Source organism: Rhincodon typus, chromosome 16 (genome assembly GCF_021869965.1).
Source record: "Rhincodon typus isolate 14 chromosome 16, sRhiTyp1.1, whole genome shotgun sequence".
NCBI lineage: Eukaryota > Metazoa > Chordata > Chondrichthyes > Orectolobiformes > Rhincodontidae > Rhincodon > Rhincodon typus.
In genome coordinates this window covers 13,826,279-13,848,373 of record NC_063347.1, presented here as the reverse complement: position 1 = coordinate 13,848,373, position 22,095 = coordinate 13,826,279, and the positions used below count along the sequence as shown (strand labels likewise).

Genomic DNA, 22,095 nt, shown 5'->3' with positions numbered 1-22,095 from the left:
TTTATTTTTTTACGTTGTAACCTAAGATTTTGCACCTAGGTACCTAGTACATAAATGGCGACATTGTAAATTTTTCACTGTATTCCTGTATCCCCTGCACTTGAGTACACATGTGAATAAAACCTAATTCTAATTCTTAAGAATATTACACTTCCAAAAAAAGTTGTTCATTCATTTTTCATTCATTAAACTGCAGGTTGTTGACTCCTGTTCAATTACTAGTCTAATTAAAAAATGTTCTGATGAAATTTAATTTGTTGAATCTCCTAGACTGTGAAATTGTTTTTTAGCAGTTGCTATTGAAAATTGGTAACATGTTTCACGCACCTGCTCAATTCATCAAAGATCAATTTCACCTCACTCGTCTCATTTCTAATTATTTTACCAGCAACATTGTGTGTTTGTGAAGATTACCTGATTTGATATTTCCACTATTACTTTACAATGTATCGGCAATAGAAAGAGTACAGAGGAAATTCTCGCTAATGCATTCTCATTATTTGTGCCCAAGGTGCCCAGAGAATTTGCACACTCCTGTAATTGCAGGAGTAGGCATTTAGCCAATTAAATTATAGTTGATCTGCAACCTAAGTCCACACAGTGACATTTGTATCCCTATCCCTTGATACTTTTCGATAACAAATTTTAAACCTGAGATAGGTTTTTTATAATTCAATCATTCAGCATTAATTGCTGTTTGTGGGAAAGATTCTAAACTTCTAGCACCCTTTTTTTCCTTGTATCACTCTGAAAGTCTGGCTCAAATTTGCAAACTGCACAGACTCATCAAAGAATCCCCAGTCAACTGCAATATGTTATTTCTATTTAACTCATCTGTCCTCCGAAATATCTTGCAAGCATCAAATAATTCATCCCTTGGCCTTCTAAAATCAAAAGAGTGCAATGTTAAGTTTGTGCAATCTTTTGTCATAATTTAACTCTTGGATTCCAAGTAAGGTCCTGGTAAACCTAGGCGGCTTTCCTCACAAGGTCAATATATTTTTTCCAGTAATCTAACTAAGGTGCTGATTAGCTGAAGTGTAACTTTGAACTCCTTTCATTATAATTTTATAGGTATAAATGTCAGCATTTTGATAATGTTCCAGCTGCCTCAGGAAAGCAGCCAACATAATCAAAGACGCCTCCCACCTTGGGTTTTACTCTCTTCCACCATCTTCAATTAGGCAAGAGACACAAAAGTTTGAAAACACTTACCATCAGATCCAAGAACAGTTTCTACCCCACTGTTATCGGACTTACAAATGGACCTCTCATATGTTAAAGTCAATCTATCTCTGCACCTTCTCTATAGCTGTAACACTCTCTATTCTGCTTCTGTTCTATTACCCTGATGTACTTGTGTAAGGTATGAATTGTCTGGTTGGCAACTAAGACAACACTTTTCACAGTATTTTGGTGCATGTGACAATAATAATCAAATCAGATCAAATGAAGAAAGCTTAACTGTTCGTAATAATTGAGGATCTATTTTCCTGGATTCCTGAGTTTCTTTGGATATCCACTGTTTCCATATTTTCACCATTTAGAATGTGGCCTGCTATATTCTTTTTATATCCAAAATATATGATCTCACATTTGCCTACATTGAAATTCATTTGCTACACTTTTGCTCATTTATTGCATCCATTACCATCTCTTTCTAATGTTATGCTTCTATCAGTACTGTTTACAATTTCATACATCTTTGTGACATCTGCATGTTTAGATATCTGGCTTTCTGTCTAATCATCTAACTCCCTTACAGTGACATGGTGAATTGTTAAGGTCTCAATAGAAATCTGTACTGGACACTAATTAGCTATACCCTATCAATTAGAAGGTCTGTCCTTTGTCTCCAGTTTCTGTTTCCTGTTCGTTCAGCAATTTTTAAATCAGTTCAATAGTTTATCTTCAAATCAATCATTTTCAGATTTAGCGAACAGTCTCGAATAAGGACACTAATCCAATGCCTTCTGGGCATCCAAATATTTGATTTGATTTATTATTGTCACATGTACCTAGGTACAGTGAAAAGTTTTGTTTTGTGTGCAGTACATTCCAAACAAAGCGAGTAGGGTGGTAGAACAGAGCAAAGAATACAATGTTACAGCTGCAGAGAAGATGCACATACAGCGAGATCAATGTTAAATTAAATTTTACATTTTAAATTTTAAATCAGTAACATCCCAAGACATTTCCTTGTTCGCTACTTTAGTTACCTCTTCAATAATGTTAGGCATGTTTTACAGGCTTGCCGGCTCTCTCTCAGCAGCTCAAAATGTTCAAGCTGTTCAACCACCCAGGAATTAACGGGTTAACTGTACTCTTACTTCAATAGAAGCCACTGAGTATGTTCATTAAGGGTATGTCGTGATCACATCAGATTACGTGAAACAGGACCACCACTGTGTAGGATTCCAGAGATTTCATTTCTCACCTTTTCTTGTAGACAGTGTATACATTTAAATAAAGGTATCTATGGATGTGGACTATCTTCCATCCCTCAAATAACTTTGCTGAACATTGACCAGTTTCATAGAAAAAGTAGGAAGAGTCTGAGAAGTCCAACTGTAGTAGGGGCAGAGGGTGAAGTACAAGATCACTCCAGCAATCCAGCTGCAGAAGGAGGGCAAAGGCCTGAAGAGAAGCCCAGTGGCAAGAGGAAGTGATAAAGTTTGAGGCCAACCCAGTCATCAGACAGCAGACAGTAATCCCTGAACAATGCTGACAAAGAGGAGGAAAGCAAAACAAATTTGGCTGCATAACTCGTCTTGCAAAAACTCACAAGAAGCATTCTGACTAGGTGGGATATTAGACCAACTGGGATTGGCATTTTAACAGATATTAGATTTTCTCTGACTTCAGTCGATAATCAGACAAGGATTGGGTTACAATGCTGCAAACAATGGACAAGCCAACTAACAATACCATTCTTATTAGACTGGGCATAGAAGACAAAATTGTCAAAAATGACAATCATTAAGCCTTCAACTCCTATTTTAGTTTATGATAAAACTCCACCATAGACCAGAGAAGGTTTAATCGGTGCAATTAGGAGCCTGGGAAACAACTGATACTTCTAAAAAGAAATTAGGTCACCTCACTGATAATTGTCTATATGAAAGATTGAGAGATGAGCTTGTGCATATGTTTTGATTTTCTTTCCACTGATCCAGTTCCTTTCCATAATTTAACGTTCACTTCCTTTTTGTTTATTGTAGTCTCTTCTCTCTCTCTTTCCTTTTTGAGTAAGTTCTCATGGTGTCTTTACCATTTGAACCAATATCCTATAGTTTAGAATTCTTGTAACTACCCTGTTTAACCTTTCTGCAAGGACTCTGATCCCAGGCTGATTCAGGTAGAGTTCATCCCAAAGGTTTCTCTCAACATTGGTGCCAGTCTCCCATGAAATGGACACCAATTCCACACACCACTCTCTCCTGCACTGGTCTGCCTAGTTTACTTGCTTATCCTGAACCAGTTTGCATGTGCCTCTGATTTTTTTCTTCATTCAATCATGGCATGTGGATATCACCAGTTTAGACCAGAACGTATTACCCATCCCTAATTTCCCTGGAGAAGGTGGTGTTGAACTGCCGACTTGAAATCTGCAAACCCTGGGGTTAGGAAGGGAGTTCCAGGAATTTGATTCAGTGTCAGTGATGGAATGGTCATATGGTTCCAAGTCAGGATGGTGACTGGCTTGGAGGGGAACTGGCAGGTGGTGGTGTTCCGCTGCATTTGCTGCATTTATTCTTTTAGGCAGTAAAGTTCTCTGGTTTGAATTGTGCGGTCGAAAGACATTTGGTGTGTGACTGCGGTGCACCTTGCAGCTGGTATGCACTGCTGCCACTGTGCGTTAATAATGAAGGGAGTGAATGTTGGTGCTGATCAGGTCGGCTGCTTTACCCTGGATGGTGTCCAGCTTCTTGTTTGTTATTGGAACTGTCCCTGTCCAGGTAAGTGGAGAATGCTCCAGCACAGTTCTATTTGTGCCTTGTAGAAGTTGGACAGGCTTTGGGGAGACAAAATAAATAATATTCACTGCAGAACTCCTAGCCTTTGATCAAGTTCTGTAGACACAGTATTCATTTGGCTGCTTATGGCTGTTCGAGTTCAGTTTCTGGTCAATGTTAACCTCTGCAATATTGATATGGGGGAGGGAGTTCAATGATGGTAATGCCATTGAACATTAAGGAGCAGTGGCTGAGTTCACTTTTGTTAGAGATGGTCATTCCCTGGCACTCGAGAGGCATAAATGTTGCTTGCCACTATCAGCCCAAACCTGGATGTTCTCCAGGTCCAGCTGCATATGGACATGGACTGCTTCAGTAACTGAGGAGTCACAAACAGTTCTGAACATTGTATAATCATCAGTGAACATCTTCGCTTCTGACCTTGTGATGTAGGAAATATCACTGAAGCAACTGAAAATGGTTGGGCCTAAGATATTACCCCCAAGAACTTCTTCAATTATGTCCTGGGGCTGAGATGATTGATTTCCAACAGCCATAACCGTCTTCCTTTGTGTTATGTGTGATTCAAACCAGCAGAGACTTCTCCCCCAATTCCCTTTGACTCCAGTTTTGCTAGAGCTCCTTGATGCCATATTCAGTTAAATGCAGGCTTGACATGAAAGGCAGTCACTTTCACCTCACCTCTGGAATTCAGCTTTTTTGTCCAGTTTGGAGCAAGCCTCTAATGAAATCAGGATCCACGTGGCCCAGCGGAATACAATCTGAGTATTAGTGAGCAGGTTATTGCTTTATTAGTGTTATGGACCAGACCAAACCACCTTTCAAAATATTCAGAAGATAGTTTAGACCCTAACTTTTTCTTTTTATTGTAAGGTGTTGTGTTCCAGATGCAATTCGATTTGGTCAAACTACTTGACATTAAGCAAAACACAATTTATTCATACACTATATTGTTAAAATAGAACAGAAGAAAATATAAAAGAAAAGAATTGGCTTAGCTATAACTCTATCAAAATGTTTAACAAAATAATAGATACAAATTATCTCACATGCAATTCCAGCAGCCCAGGAGGGAAAGTACCGAGAAAACTCTGACAGATGTAGCAAAGAGAGGTGTACTGCAGCTTCCAAACCCTGCTGACAGTTCAGCAACAACTGCTGAAGGCTAAAACTAATAATCCTGTTCTGTGGGGGCTTGATCCCACCCATTTAGGCTGCTTCTATTGTTCCAATTTTTTTTAAAAACTAACAACTCACAAGTTGTTTACTTTATTGGGGTTGGAGAAGACCACGTAACACCTCTGTCGCAACCTTTTTTCACTTAAAGAAAGAAACAGGACAAAATACACCCCTTAAAGCCATAGTATCATCACACAATGCCATTGAGAGCATTGCTGATGACCCTTACATCACTTTACTGATGATCGAGAATAAACTGATATTCAATGATTAGCTGGGTTGGATTTGTGCTGCTTCTTGTGCATAAAATAAACATTGTTGGGTGGATGCCAGTCTTGTAGCTGCAATGGAACAGCTTGGCCAAGGTGTTTGGCAAGTCCTGGAGCATGTTTTCAATGCTACTGTCAGCATATTTCCAGTTGCAATTTCAGCAGTTTCAGCAATTTATGATATCATATGGAATAAACCCAACTGGTTGAAGATTGGTGTTTGTGATGCCGGGGACTTGAGGAGAGGGTTCTCCCCTTTTTGAGGTGCTGTTTGTTACTTATCTGCTATTTTCTGGTAGTTTCTAAATAGGATCTTTATCTTCTCTTACCTGTGTTGTTGGTCTCAACGTGAATCTCAATGAATCAGTTATTCTCCCTCTCCAATAACCTTTCAGGCCAGTTCGAGATGTCCCTCACCTGGGCACCAGGCTGCTGTTTTGTTAGACATTATCCTTATCCTCATAGACAGAAAGTACATTGCACCTGTTGAAAAGGATCAGTCTTTGCAGAATCTCAGTCCCTAGCTTAACTGGGTTCCCTGTACTCTATACAATTTCAGTCACACCAGCTTGAACCTTTCCATGAAGTATTGTCAAAATGTGGAACAAGATGCCCAGATATTGCTATCCTCTTTTTTTTGTATCCAAGTCTCTCCAACTTATACTTCAACTGAATGATTCTGATTCTACACCAAAGAGATTTGAGTGGAGATATCTACTGCATACTCTGGGCAATCTCACTGCTACAAATCCCCACATGCTGTACAAATAAAAAACAAAATTACAGCACAGAAACAGGCCCTTTGACACTCCAAGCCTGCACTGATATGCTGCCCGTCACAACTAAAACCCCCTACTCTTCCAGGGACTGTATCCCTCTATTCCCATCCTATTCATGTATTTGTCAAGACACCCTTTAAAAGTCACTATCATATCTGTTTCCACTACCTCCCCCAGCAGTGAGTTCCAGGCATCCACCACCCTCTGTGTAAAAAACCTGCCTCATACATCACCTTTAAAACTTGCCCCTCACACCTTAAACCCATGGCCCCTGGTAACTGACTCTTCCATTCTGGGATAAAGCGTCTGACTGTCCACTCTGTCCATGCCCTTTATAATATCATAGACCTCTATCGGATCACCACTCAACCAGTGAGAATAACCCAAGTTTCTCCAACCTCTCCTCATAGCCAATGCCCTCCACACCAGGCAACATCCTGGTAAATCCAAGCATACAAGTTGTCTAAGCATATAAATTTCACTGCCATTTTTTAGCCTATCTCATTGGTTTCTGTGTTTTAGTTTCTTGAATTTTTTTTTCTTCTTCCATTCGCCATTCTCACCTAACCATCGAACATTGGACAAAGTTTTTAAGTACTTGCTGCTTTAAGCAAACATGAACCACCGTATATATTGGAGACAAAACATCACCTTCTTCCCTTTCAACACAAAATTCCCAATTATATCAAATCCTTGGCTTTAGCAATCTGTTCACAACAGACTCTGTTCTGGGTCACGATGGTGTTGAGGTTATGTTGAAGTTTTTGTCAGTACATTCATGGGATGTGGGTGTTGCTGGCTGGGCCAGCATTTGTTGCCCATTCCTATTTGCCCTTGAGAAAGTGGTGTTGAGTTGCCTTCTTGACCCACTGCAGTCCATTCAGTGTAGTTATGTCTACAGTTTGGTTAGGGAGTTCCAGGATTTTGACCCAACAATTGAAGGAACAGCGATACAATCCAAGAACAACTTTTGGTATGGTCCTAATTCTGAGCATCACTGATGTATACTATTCATTCACATAATGGAACCTAATTATTATACTGCATCTTCTGACCATTCTTATCTTGAAGGCTGGAGTGAACAGAGAAGAAACATTTTTTCCTGAAAACAGCAAACATAGGAAAACATTTCACTGGCTTTACAAGGTCACTCATGCATGCAGTCAAACATACTCCCATGTAGGACTTCCTACAGACTAAGGGGGTGCCCATGGGAACCTGCAAGGGCCAAAGCTATGCCTGTCTCTTTGTAGGATACATGGAACAGTCCCTCTTCTGCAGCTACACTGGCACTATCCTCCACCTCTTCCTCTGCTACATCGATGACTGTATCGGCATTGCCTCATGCTCCCACAAGAAGCTTGAACAGCTCATCTACTTTACTAACACCCCAACCTCAAGTTCTATCTCTGGTGGTCCTCTCCTTCCTGGGCCTCTCTGTCTCCATCTCTGGTGACCACCTCGAAACTGGCATCTATTTCAAGCCCACCGACTCCCACAGCTACCTAGACTACACCTCCTCTCACGCACCTTCCTGCAAGAATACGATCCCCTACTCCCAATTCCTCTGCCTCCGCCGCATCTGTTCCCAAGATGGGGCATTCCACTCCTGAACATCCCAGATGTCCTCTTATTTCAAGGACCACAACATCCCCCCTTCGGTGGTCGAAAATGCCTTCAACCGCATCTCTTTCATTTCCCGCACCTCTGCCCTCACATCCCCTCCTCACAACAAAAATAAAGGCAGAATTCCCCTTGTCCTCACATACCACCCCACCAACCTCTACATCCAATGTATCATTCTCCGCCACTTCCGCCCCCTACAATCTGACCCACAACCAAAGATATATTTCCCTCCCCGCCCCTATCTGCCTTTCACAGAGACCGCTCACTCCGCAACTCCCTCATCCGCTCCACACTCCCTACAAGCCCCACCACTCCCGGCACCTTTCCCTGCAACTGCAGGAAGTGCTACACCTGCCCCTAAACCTCTCCCCTTGCCTCCATTCTAGGCACCAAACAAACCTTCCACATCAGACAGAGGCTCACCTGCACATCTGTCATTGTGGTCTATTGCATCTGCTGGTCCCGATGTGGCCTCCTCTACATGGGTGAGACCAAGCAGAGGCTCGGAGACCATTTTGAGGAGTACCTGCGCTCTGTTTGTGACAAACGACAACACCTTCCAGTTGTGAACCATTTCAACTCCAACTCCAACTCCAACTCCCACTCCCGCTCCCGCTCCCGTTCCCGCTCCCGTTCCCGCTCCCGTTCCCGCTCCCGCTCCCACGGCAACATGTTCATCCTGGGGCTCCTCCTGTGTCACAATGACGCCACCCAGAAACTAGAGGAGCAACATCTCATATTCTGCCTCGGGAGCCTACAGCCAAATGGCCTAAATGTGGATTTTATCAGTTTCAAAATCTCCCCACCCCCAGCCTCATCCCATGACCAACTCTGCCTCTCATCTCCGCCTCCTTGACCTGACACAACCTGTCCATCTTCTCACCCACCTAGCCGCCCCTCCCACCTCACTGACCAATCCCCACCACTGCCTACCTGCACTCACCTATCATCATCCTATCTACCTTCCCCCCCCCCACCCCCCCCCTCTCTCTTTTTTTTTTTTCTGCATTCCCCCCATTTTAGAAGAAGGGTCTTGACCCGTAACATCAACCTTCCTGCTCCTCTGATACTGCCTGGCCTGCTGTGTTCCTCAAGCTCCACACTGTGTTATCTCATACTCCCATTTGTAGCATTTTGTGGTGACATGGGATAGTTAATAGGGATGGTGAAGATGTTGTGCCACACCCCGGGTGTGCTTCACTTCCTTTCTGGGAAGACACATTGACATTCAGGCACTTAGCTCAACAAAAGTAGTTCAAAGACTCCCAAGAGCAGTAACCCCACAACAGCCGCAAGCTAACCACACTGACTGCTGTCCTTGCTTGAGAGTGCCAGTGGGAATGGTGGTTGCTCCGACCAAAGCATTCGCCAACAGCCCGGGGAGCCTTAGGTGATAGGTGAGTGGTGATGGGATAGAGGTCACAGCGTGGGAATCACAGCGGATTGAGGGGTGTCAGCAGCAAGGGAAAGGGTGGTTCTCAGTGGGGTCTCCCTCCCCTATGCCTGGTGCCTCGATTAAGCACTGGGTATCATTTAATGAGGGAACACCTCCAGCCCAGAAGCTTGCAGACATCCCCAATGTGTTTGGTTTTCAGGCCTCCTGCATAGTGGGTCCCCAACCTCTGCTGCTGGGTGAATATATCCTGGATGGATAGTAATCCACACTTAAATACCTCAATTCACAGCAGAGTGTGGGAGGGTCATCCATTAAACTGGATTGATTCCAGAAGGAGGTGGGAAGACAGCTGGTTAATGGTGCCCCCTATCAACCACCTCCCATCCAACTCCCCCTCCCACACCCCACCTCCACCATACGTACCTTTGGAGAGAGCACTAAATTCCACAAGCAACCTATCCAAATGAGAAATGGGTGTTTTGGCATTGCAGCAGGTCACTTTGAAAGCATTTTTTTTTCCTCCCGCTGTGGCAGATGATTTAACAAGAATCAATTTGTGCCAGAAAGCAAACAATTGAAGGAGTGTTTGTATGAGGTAAGGAGTAGACATTCTTTGGATCTCACTGTTTCCGTTATAGCATTCTGTTCTTCACTGTTTGCTGTGTGTGTAGCTGCTGTGTATTTTTCTCTCATTTCTATTCTCCAGTTTTCATTCTGCTCTCACATTCTTTCCAGGTAGACAGCAGACCAAGAATTTTCAATGATTGCCAAATTAGGAGATGAAACGGATTCCAACTTCCAAATGCAGAAACCCAACTACCATGTGGAGAGGCAGGTTATGAGTGAGGAGCATTTGGAAGTGGTGGCTCAATGGTCAAAGAAAACTGAACCCTCCTTGAAAGATAAACTGAAAGAAAATCTGAGGTAAGCAGCCTTTTTCTTACTGTTCCAACTCTGTGCCTGCAGAGAAATTTGAGCTCAACTGTTCGTTTTTGATTAACAAATGGGAGTTTTCTTAGAATTGACAACCCGCTAATGACACAGCATTCCAAGTCGTTCCTACTTGCACTGATGACTTTATTGGCGGGTCCAGATTTTCAAATAAATTCACCTGAGTGAATGTATTGGAAAGTGTAGCATTCTACACATAAATAATTTCCAGCAATTTAAACATAAAGTTGAAAGCAAGAAATACCTGCATTTAAATAGTTTCATGACACCAGGCGTTCCTAAAGCACTTTATAACCAATGAATTAGTTTTTGAAATTGAGTCAATATAGGAATCACAACAGTCAATTTGCACACAGCAATTTCTCACAAACACAATGTGACAAAGACCGTATAATCCTTGATGTTGGTTGAGGGACAACAGAAAAAAAGAGATAGTAGGAACTGCAGATGCTGGAGAATCTGAGATAACAAGGTGTAGAGCTGGATGGACACAGCAGGCCAAGCAGCATCAGAGGAGCAGGAAGGCTGACGTTTCGGGCCTAGAGCCTTCTTCAGAAAATAAAAGACTCTGGCTCTTTTTTGAAAAATGCCCTTGATCTTTTACATCCACCCTGCAAAAACAGATGGGGTCTGAGTTTAATCCTTCATCTGAAAGCCAAAGCTAAGGGCTGAGCAAGCCATACCCCTCAGGGAAAGAGGTGGGAGAACAGGTGAAATAGTAATACAACCATAAGAGATAGGAAGAGGAGTTGGTCATGTGGTCCCTCGAACCTGCTCCGCCATTCAATGGGATCATGGCTGCTCTTCACATCTATTTTCTTGCCCTTTCCCTATAACCCTCAATTCCCCTACTGGAAATTATATCAGCCTTAAATTGAAAAGAAGGACTCTGCGCCCACATCTCTCTGTGGCAAGGAATTTCAAAAACTCAACCCTCTGAGAGAAGAAATTCCTCCTCATTTCAGTCTTAAATTGGTGCTTCTTCATTCTGAGACCATGCCTTCTGGACCTGGACACTTCCATTCTCTCAGTATTTACCCTGTCAAGCTCTTAATAATCCTATATGTTTCAATGAGATAACCTCTCATTCTTCTAAGTTCTACTGAGTCGAGTTGGAACCCGTTTAATCTTTGCTCACAAGATAATCCCTCCATACTGGGGACCATCATATTGAATCTTCTCTGAACTGCCTTGAATGAAATAATATCTTAAATAAGGGGACCAAAACTGCTTAACCTACTCCAGGTGTGGTCTCACCAGCACCTTGTAGAGTTGCAGTAAGGCCTCCCTACTCTTATACTCCAACCCTCTTGAAATAAGGGCCAACATTCCATGAGCCTTCCTGATTACCTGCTGCACCTATGTGCTGGCTCTCTGTCTTTAATGCACAAGTACCCCCAAGTCCCTTTGTGTTGTAGCTTTCTGCAGTTTTTCTCCATTTAAATAGTGACATATGTCCTCTGTTTGTGGGCCCAACATCTGACATGGTTTATTGCCATCAGTGGTACATTGGGCTGCTCAGACGCCCATCAAGAGCCAGTAGAACCATGAATATAGCCAATTAAGGGCACAACCTGCTTCATGACCCAGGAACGCCCTCTCCCACCCACTTCCCATGCCTCTATGGCCACCCTTCGAATGAGCCAGCATCTCTATAGCCAAGAGAACTGTCAACAATTAATTTGCCTCACAATTGAGCAATAGCTATCTTGGGGACATTTTGGACGGGGCAGAGGAGGAGGAATGCATGGTGTTAGAGTAGAGTTGGTGAGGGGTGAAGGGTGTGTTTAGAAATCAATTTCTATAGGAGCATTCACATTTGGCAAAAAATTTAGAATTAATTGATCGTTAATTCAAGGTTGACGCATCACCGCAGTTTTAAGGGAGTGCTGCATTGTCAGAGCTGTGCTTCAGGGATGACATTAGGCTGAGGATTGTTCAGGTTGATGTAAGGATGACACTGTTACAAGAGCAGGGAGAGAGTCTTCCATTCAGCATTCATCATCACTCAACAGATTAATCACCAATTTATCTAAATGCTGTTTATGGTCTCTTGATGTAAATGACTTGTTCGTTGTGCATAAAACAGTGATTACACTTTACAACTAGTAACCTGTTGGCTGTAACATACTTCAGGACTTCTTGAGTTCATGAACAATGTGCCTGTAAATGTGTCGTTTTGTTTTTCTGTGAAAATAAAACATAAATATTGAAAATCTGAGGCTTGTGGAAATGTAAAAGAGATTCTGACTCATTAACTCACTATGCATCTTGAGCATTTCTTAATAGAGAGAAGTTTACTTCAGTTTGAACATTTTTAGCTGGGGAATGAGTATGTATCTGAATTTATACCTACACAAGGCAAGATTATCTGTTTTAAATATTGCATGAATGTAAATGAAACCATTTTTCTTTAAAGTCTCACTGCTAGGTGATTATCAGAGGTCTAAGTCCAAAGAGGCTCCTGGCTCAAATTTCAAGCATGTTTCAAATATTAAAGGCCTTTTGTGATTTGTGTCCAGTTTTTCTATTAAATTCTGTTGCCATTTCAATACAAAACATTTGATGGAATGGGGCACAAAATAAAACATGTTTCACTTTACAAAGATTTATTTTCCTGAGGTCTGCTGAGCTCCATGCTATCCTTTCACCTCACTGACTTGCATTCAAATTTAATGCAGGCTGCAGGGTAAAGGCATCTTCTCTCCTGAATGTTACATTAACTTGAGTGCACAATACAAATTCCAGGTTAATCCACCCTTAATTCATTAACAATTAGACCTTTGGATTGTAGAAGAGGCTAGTGTACTAAATTAACATGTCACAATATTGGATTTGTTTCCCTGCAATTAATCACTCCGTGAACTTTAATGTTGTAACTAATGCAGGCCCGGTCCTATAAAACCATAAACAAGGTAGAAGCCAGAACTGATACTCTTCCTCTTGGTAATCAACAAAGGAATTCTTCAAAGAAAATTTTTAAAGCAAAATTTCAGTGAAGGCTATTGTATCCATAAACAGTGCCATTAGAGAGAGAGATAAGCCTTCCTGCTCCTCTCATGCTGATTGGCCTGCTGTGTTCATCCAGCTCTACACCATTAGAGAGAGAGATGTCTTGTGGTGGCTTAGCCTGAGGGTCTCCATGCCTTAGGCAAGGAGAGTGGTTGAGAAAGAGGAACTTTCATTGTAACCTCAGCTGATGCAGGAATCGAGATTTATTCCATTAGCATCAGTCTGTATTGTAAACCAGCCTTCCAGCCAAATGATCTCCAACTGGTTATTAGTCTAATGGTTAAACTCTTTTAACAATGCATCTACTTTGTGTCTTTTGCACTCTGTCGAAAGCTCTGTCCTGAAACCCATAAGTGTCTTATTTTAATCCTATTATTTAAATGTAAGTTGTTATTATTAAAATAAATGCTTATGGAACATTATGATCGGAAAAATTTCATACAAATGAACAACTACAGAGAATCAGATAATGCGTAAGTCACTTGAAATGACAGGGTGTGATATTGATTGTGAACATATTAATTCATCTGTGTGAAATTTCTGTTTATAAAGATCCATAAGCATTAATTTTAATAACAACTTACATTTATATAGGACCTTTAAAATAAGACATTCATGGGTTTCAGCACAAAGCTTTCCACAGAGCAATAAAGGCACAAAGTAGACAGACAAAAATAGGCCATATGTGCAGAGGGCCAGAACTGGAGGAACACAGGGGTGTTGGTGAGTTGGAGTGGGTTATGGTTAACAGAAGAGAAAACAGCTTGTCTAGATGTGAAACAAGTTCAAGCCTTCAGAAGAGAATAAAGATCTGTCTGTCAATAAACTCTGATACAACATGAGCAGCCACTGCTGTTGTGATGTGTATATTGAGCCTCTGTTCTATGACCCATATAAGTTGGGTCCATTTGGAGAACACCCTTAAAACAGAAAGGTACAAGAATCAGTACAGGCAGTTTACAAGTATGTTAATTTAAGAATTTTATTCAAGCCTCAGTAAGGGAATTGAGGCTTATGGATATAAGGCAGGAAAGTGGAGTTGAGGATCATCAGATCTGCCATGATCTCACTGAATTGTGAGCAGACTCGATGGGCTGAACAGCCTACTTCTGCTCCTTTGTCTTATGGTCTTAGGAAGATGCACATATTAGAGAAAATGGGGGAGGTGATGGGCTAGTGATATTACTGCTGAACTGTTAATCCAGAGACCAAGATAATGTTCTGTGGATCTGGTTTGAATCCTACCACAGCAGATGGTGGAATTTGAATTCAATAAAAAAGAAATTTGGAATTAGGGGTCTGAATGTGACCATGAATCTATTGCCAATTGTTGAGAAAAACCTACCTGGTTCTCTGTCCTTTAGGGAAGGAAACTGCCATCCTTACCTGGTCTGGCCATCATGAGACTCCAGACCCACAGCAATATGGTTGACTCTTAACTGCCCTCTGGGCAACAAATGCTGGCCTATCCAGCAATGTGCTCATTCTGTGAATGAATTTTTAAAAATCAGCAGGGAGTGTTCTTGAATGAATAGGGAAGAAGGAAATGTTTTGTAATTATTTTAACACACTGTACCTTTACTTCTAAACAATCTAGCCCGTCCTGGTGACTAACCAAGTAAAATATTTTGTAATGCAAGCTTTTCTTAATGTCGTCTTTTTTTTAAACTGTTTCAAAGCTACATTATCTTGGCAGAAAGAATGCAGAAAACAAATAATTCCTTGTTGAAGATAAAAATTGAAGGGAGGTTTACTTGACTTATTATTGCTAAACTTCTAGTTTTGATTGAATACTATTTCTCAGGAGTAGTCATTAGTCCAACCACTGAGCAAGAACAAGGAAACTATGTTCCCAAAATAAAGCAGGGTAGAAAGAAATCAGAACTTGGACAGTCATTAAATTGGAGAGTGTTCAGATGTTGCCAGGACTGGAGGGTTTGAGTTATAAGGAGTGGCTGGTTATATTGGGACTTCTTTCATTAGAGCTTAGGAGGTTGAGGGGTGACTTTATGGAAGTTTATAAAATCATGAGAGGCATAGATAAGGTGAACAGCAAAGGTCTTTTCCCTAGAGTGGAGGAATTCAAAACTACGGACATTTTTTAAGGTGAGAGGGGAAAGATTTAAAAGGTCCTGAGGGACAACTGAAGGGGTTATAGTAAATTTCTGCTTGTACTGCATGATAATGCTGCAAGTGTTGTTGGATAAGACAGTTAAGACCTGAAGGGGTTAACCGGCGTCATGGTAAGTTCTGCCAATCAGGATGTAAAGGAACAAAAACAAAGTTGCTGGAAAAGCTCAGCAGGTCTGGCAGCATCTGTGGAGGAGAAAACAGAGTTAACGTTTCGGGTCCAGTGACCCTTCCTCAGAACTGATGGTGGCTGGGAAAACGTCAGTTTATATGCAGAAAATAGGGAGGTGGGTGGGGTAAGGAGTAAACGATAGGATAGAGCCCAAAGAGAGAGAAATACAGTTGGACAGACAAAGGAGTTGCTAATGATCAGGCTGGGAGGGTGAATAAGTTGTTAATGGGGACTGTTAGTGACTAAAGGATTGCTCCTTAGAGAAGCTATGACTTTTCTCCATGAGCTCTCCAATGTCCTAGCAGTGCTTTACTGATTATTCTTTGTGATAATAGTATGTGTCTAAAATATTAATCTGTACTTAGTCTTGAGTTGAGCCTAGTAAGAACCTAAAGAGCAAGAAAACCAGTCGGCCATTCACTCCTCACGCCTGTCCTGTCATTCAACATTATGACTGATCTCCCTCAGATCTCAACTCTTCTTTCATGCTGGCTCATTTTGCCCTCAACTCCCCGATATTTCAAAAATCTATACATCCTGCACTCTTTAAATACTTTTAATGATCTAGCTTCTACAACTCTCTGGGTTAGGGAATTCCAGACATTCACCATCCTCTGGGAGAAGATTTTCCTTCACATCTCAGTTTTAAATGAGTGCCCCCTTATTCTGTGACTATGTCTCCAAGTTCAAGATTCCCCCACTAATGGAAACATCTTCTTAACATCTACCCTGTCAAGGCCCTTCAGAATCTTGAATGTTTCAGTAAAATCAACCCCTCCTCCTTCTAAACTCTAATGAATAAAGGCCTAACCATTTAAGCCATTCTTGGTAAGCCAACCCCTCCATCAATGGGATCAGCCTCATGTCTACCTTCAATGCCTATATCTTTGCCTCAATGTGGGAAACAAAGGTGTACATGTCTCACAAGAAAATATCATTCATTTCAACAGTAAGTTAACCAGTTATTAAATAATAGGCAATATACTATTCTTCAAAATTACACCTTCCTTCTGCTTAAGATTAATTAAATGGCTAGCATGTGCATGTGAGGTCATTTTAAAGAAATCCTGCTATTGAAAACTAACTGGAAGTTATAAAAAGAGTTTTAAGAGGTGTTAGGGTGAGGTCCTGGATTTGTTCAAGAGACATGTTACAACTTCACAGTAGAGGATTGAGTGACCTGACCACACACAGACTGCAACAAGTAGGGGACTGCAATAGCTTCTGGGTCTGCAGAGGATGGAGAATTGGAGCAGAGGCTGCACAGCAGGCGAGGTTAGTGGGAAACCCTCTACCAGCTTGCAGCTTGATTGCTCCATGCTCCTTCATTGGCGGCATCCTGCTGATGAACTTAGCAGGTTGGTGCACACGTCTGTCAGCTCTCTCCTATTTGCTTCTCCACTGAGATCCTCAACTGAGTCCTCTGTAGTGGTGCACATCTGCATTCTTCTCCTGAGGTGAACTAGCAAACAAAGCAAATCTTCCCTCTTCCTTAAAATCTGAAAATAGATGTAGATAAGGGTAAGACTGGTCCTCAGGTAAACGTGCAAAATTCGGGGAAGGCTAACTACAACAGTATTAGGCAGGAATTGGAGAGATTAGATTGGGGGCGGCTATTTGAGGGTAAACCCATTTCAGACAATGTGGGAGCCTTTTAAAGGCCAGTTGATCAGGGTTCAGGACCAACATGTTCCTATGAGGATGAAAGATAAGGATGCCAAGATTCAAGAATCCTAGATGACAAGAGATTTAATCAAAAAGGAAAAGGAAGCATTTGTAAGGTTTAGGGAACTGAAATCAGACTAACACCTTTGAGGAATGTAAAGGAAGCAGGAAAAACTTAAACTGGGAATTAGGACAGCTAAAAGGGGCCATTAAATGTCATTTGCAGGGAGGATTAAGGAGAATCCCAAAGCATTTCATACTTATATTAGGTGCAAGAGGGTAGCAAGGGAAAGAGTACGTCAACCCAAGGATAAAAGGGGGAATTAATGCATGGAGCCAGAGGAAATGAGTAATGTCCTTAATGAGTGTTTCACATTGGTATTCACCAAAGGGAAGGACATGGATGATGGTAAGATTAGAGATGGCTTTGTTGATATTCTACGGCATCTTGATATTAAGAAGGAGGAGATGGTGTCTTGAAAATCTTTAAAGTAGGTAAGTGTCCAGGGCTAATGGCATTTATCTACCAATGAGGGAAAGGGTGAACATTGTTGGGGTCTTGACAGTGATCTTTGTATCCTCTTTAGCCACAGATGATGTCCCAGAAGACTGAAGAATAGCCAAAGTTCTTCATTTGGTTAAGAAAAGTAATAGGGACAATCCAGGAAATTATAGGCCATTGAGCCTTAAATCAGTGGTAGAGGAATTATTGGAGAAGATTCTCAAGGACAGGATTTACTCATATTTGGAAATGAATGGAATTATTTGAGATTTTACAGGAGGGCTGCTTTGTCTCACAAATCTGACTGAGTCTTTTGTGCAAGTGACAAAGTGAACATAGAACATAGAACATAGAACATTACAGCGCCGTACAGGCCCTTCGGCCCTCGATGTTGCGCCGACCTGTGAAACCAATCTGAAGCCCATCTAACCTAAACTATTCTATTATCATCCATATGTTTATCCAATGACCATTTAAATGCCCTTAAAGTTGGCAAGTCTATTACTTTTGCAGGCAGGGCATTCCACGCCCTTACTACTCTCTGAGTAAAGAACCTACCTCTGACATCTGTCCTTTATCTATCACCCCTCAATTTAAAGCTATGTCCCCTCGTGCTAGCCATCACCATCCGAGGAAAAAGGCTCCCACTGTCCACCCTATCTAATCCTCTGATCATCTTGTATGTCTCTATTAAGTCACCTCTTAACCTTCTTCTCTCTAACGAAAACAGCCTCAAGTCCCTCAGCCTTTCCTGATGATTGAGGGGAGTGCAATGGATATAGTCTACATGGACTTTACTAAAGCATTTGACAAGGCCCCTCATGGTAGGCTGGTCCAGAAAATTTAGTCATATGGGATCCACATTGAGTTGGTAAATTGGATACAAAATTAACTTGGTTTTAGAAGACAGATGATGGTTGTAGACAGGTATTTTTCTGAATGGCAGTCTGTACCAGTGGTCTTCCACAAGAATCAGTGCAGGGACCTCTGTTGTTTGTAATATATATAAATGATTTGGATGAAAATGTAGGTGGTCTGAAAAGTAAGTTTTCAGGTGACACGAAAATTGGTGGAGTTGTGGCTAGTGAGGAAAGTTGTCAAAGGATACAGCAGGATATAGATGAGATGGAAAGTTGGATGGAAAAATGTCGGATGGAGTTTAATCCAGGCAAGTGTGAGGTGATGAATTTTGGAGGTCAAATAGAAGAGGAAAGCACACTGTAAATGGTGGGACCCTTAGGAGCATTGATTCTGTCTCTTAGGATACAATCTTACATGCTTGCCTTCATTGATCAGGACATTGAGTGTAAAAATTAGCGAGTCATACTGCAGCTGAATAAGACTTTAGTTAGGTCACATTTGGAGTACTGCACGCAGTTGTGGTCACTACACTATATGAAGGATGTGAGCTTTGAAGATGATGCAAAAGAGGTGTACCAGGACATTATGCACCACGTTGTTTTGACATGATAGGTTGTGTGATTCCAATTGTGTCAGTTGAGGGTGGCATGGTGGCTCAGTGGTTAGCACTACTGCCTCACAGCACCAGGGACCTGGGTTTGATTCCATCCTCAGGTGACTGTCTGTGAAGATTTTATACGTTCTCCCTGTGTCTGCATGGGTTTCCTCCCCCAGTCCAAAGATGTGCAAGTTAGGTGGATTGGCCATGCTAAATTGCCTGTAGTGTTCAGGGATGTGTAGCTTAGGTGGGTTATAAGGGGATGGTTCTGTGTGGGATGCTCCAAGGGTCAGTGTGAACTTGTTGGGCCGAAGGGCCTGTTTCCACATTGTAGGGATTCCAAGATGTCACATTGCTGTGGGTCAGGAGTCACATGTAAGCTAGGCTAGGTATGGATAGCAGTTTCCTACCTTATAGGACATTAGTGAACCAGATGGGCTTTTACAACAATCAGCAATGTTTTCATGGTGTCAGTGGATTCTTAAATCTAAATTTTTATTAAAGTCAAATTTCACCATTTGCCGTGACAAGATTCGAGCCCATGACCCCAATACAATAATTGGGTGTCTGGATTAATAGCATAGCAATAATATCACTGGGTGTCCTGTGAGATATTGTAAGATTGATTTACTGACCTTCACAACCTGCAGGAAGCCATTAGATTTCCCATGGCATTGCTGACAGGTCTCAAGCTAAGACATTGAGAATTGACATCCATGGTCACCTGTTCCCATTATGTTTTGAGGATATTTCTTGAGTGTTTTCTGTTTGCCCTCAGAACTGTGGCAATTTACCTCTCACCCACCTCCATTATTAATACCTTTAGCATTTCTTCGATTATGCAGATGCTCAGTCCAACACCACAGTCATGGTAATGAGGTGGGAGCACTAAATTCCCACCTCCGACACAGCCAACTGGTAGGTCTGAATCACTTAAAAAAAAGTACGAAAAATTTCAAGCTACTAATATCTTAAGGGGATAAAGAAGGATACAATAAAGAAGGAAAGAGAACAAAGGTATTTGCCACTATCTATCGTGGAAAACGAGTGAAGTTAAGTAAGTGGTAACAAAAATGCCGCCATAAAATGTTATTTCACTGTTAATTGTACTTCTTACCAGCAGAGAAGTCAAATTAATGATTGATTACATGGTGCTTTAAATTTTCTCTTCTCTAATCTTTAGTACAACAGTCCTCAGTTTCCTTCAATGTATCTTTTTCACATTGAGACAACCCAGGACTATTTTACTTTCTTTCCCCATTGAAATGTTCATTGCTAATGCCTGAGATCTAATCAAGTGAAGGGTCAGCTTTAAAACAAGTCACTTACTTCATTGACATTTGCTGGTGTTCCTTGTACACAATAGATATTGTTTGCCCACACTGAAATAGTTATTGCACTTCACAAAATTCTTCTTTTAAACTTATGCTCGGGATTTAAGAACAAATAGTAGTAGTAAAAGCATAGAATGTGACAAATGAGAGGTCATTTGAAGTATCTATATATCAAAGTGTGGGATAATGATCCCAGTTCTCAGTTTAAAGAGCTCAGCCTGAAAGTTAGAATTTTCTATCAGTTACCACCTTTATATTTTCATGTCATCATTTAACATTGAAAATGCTTATGGAAGTTTTGAGAATGGAAGTCTTGGATGTAAATGCTTATTTGCCAAAATATGGTTGGCTGCTTTGATCAGTATTTGGTGTCACAAAGCAAAATTTTAAAGTTTCTCTCCCACCTGTTGCCATCAAGTATATTATATACATTTAATTTCATCAACTAACTGTGGGCAATGAGAGGCGCACACTATTATCCTTTAAATTTTCTGCTGTTACTTTTCATTTATGAATCCCATATTTTTCCTCACCACTTTGAGCACAGTTTATGAAGTCTCGGGGAACAGTATGTAAATTCAATACCTTATATAAATCATTACCAAGAAAATAGATGGGCAACTCCCCTCAGTCTCAGGCTACACCACTTTCTCACTGGTTGCTTGAACAGTCACAATAAGAGCAAGGACCAACTTTTTGCTTTATTTTTCCTTAATTAATTACTAATTCAATCTTGCTAACAGAATTCTCTGAGTGACTAATGGAGGCCTCAACCTTTTGAACATTATACCATAGTAATAAAGCTGTCATGCATGTGTCATTTGGGAAATCAGAATTCTCCATGCAGAGAATCACCATGGAGAATTTTAACCGATAAGTAAAGACTCACTGTTAGGTGCCTGCTAAGAGTTTAACATTTATTTTCAGGACAAACACTGTTTTGATGCTACTGCCACCAGGGATCACAAACAGATGATGCTCATAGATCCTCAACCTCTCCACCCCTCTCACCCACTCCAACCTCTCCCCCGCAGAACGTGCAGCCCTCCGCTCCAATCCCAACCTCACCATAAAACCTGCGGACAAGGGAGGCGCAGTTGTAGTATGGCGCACTGACCTCTACATCGCCGAGGCCGGACGCCAACTCTCCGACACCTCCTCCTACCGCCCCCTTGATCATGACCCCATCCCTGAGCACCAAACCATCATCTCCCAAACCATCCACAACCTCATCACCTCAGGTGACCTCCCACCGACGGCCTCCAACCTCATCGTTCCCCAACCTCGCACTGCCCGCTTCTATCTCCTTCCCAAAATCCACAAACCGGAATGCCCTGGTCAACCCATTGTCTCCGTCTGCTCCTGCCCCACCGAACTGATCTCCAACTATCTAGACTCCATCTTCTCCCCCTTGGTCCAGGAACTCCCTACCTATGTCTGTGACACCACCCACGCCCTCCACCTCCTCCAGAACTTCCAATTCCCCGGTCCCCAACACCTCATCTTTACCATGGACGTCCAGTCCCTCTACACCTGCATTCCCCATGCAGATGGCCTTAAGGCCCTCCGCTTCTTCCTGTCCCGCAGGCCCGACCAGTCCCCCTCCACTGACACCCTCATCCGCTTAGCCGAACTCGTCCTCAC

General features: G+C 41.8%; 1 protein-coding gene across 1 annotated transcript in view; it reads left to right on the top strand.

Moving 5' to 3' along the window:
- slc26a6 (solute carrier family 26 member 6) overlaps positions 1-22,095 on the top strand; it is a 109,153-nt gene that overhangs the window by 3,615 nt on the left and 83,443 nt on the right. Inside the window, exon 2 of the mRNA XM_048606304.1 lies at positions 9,962-10,150. Coding sequence (XP_048462261.1) covers positions 9,987-10,150 — 164 coding nt within the window. The 5' untranslated portion in view covers positions 9,962-9,986. The remainder of the gene's footprint in view (positions 1-9,961; positions 10,151-22,095) is intronic.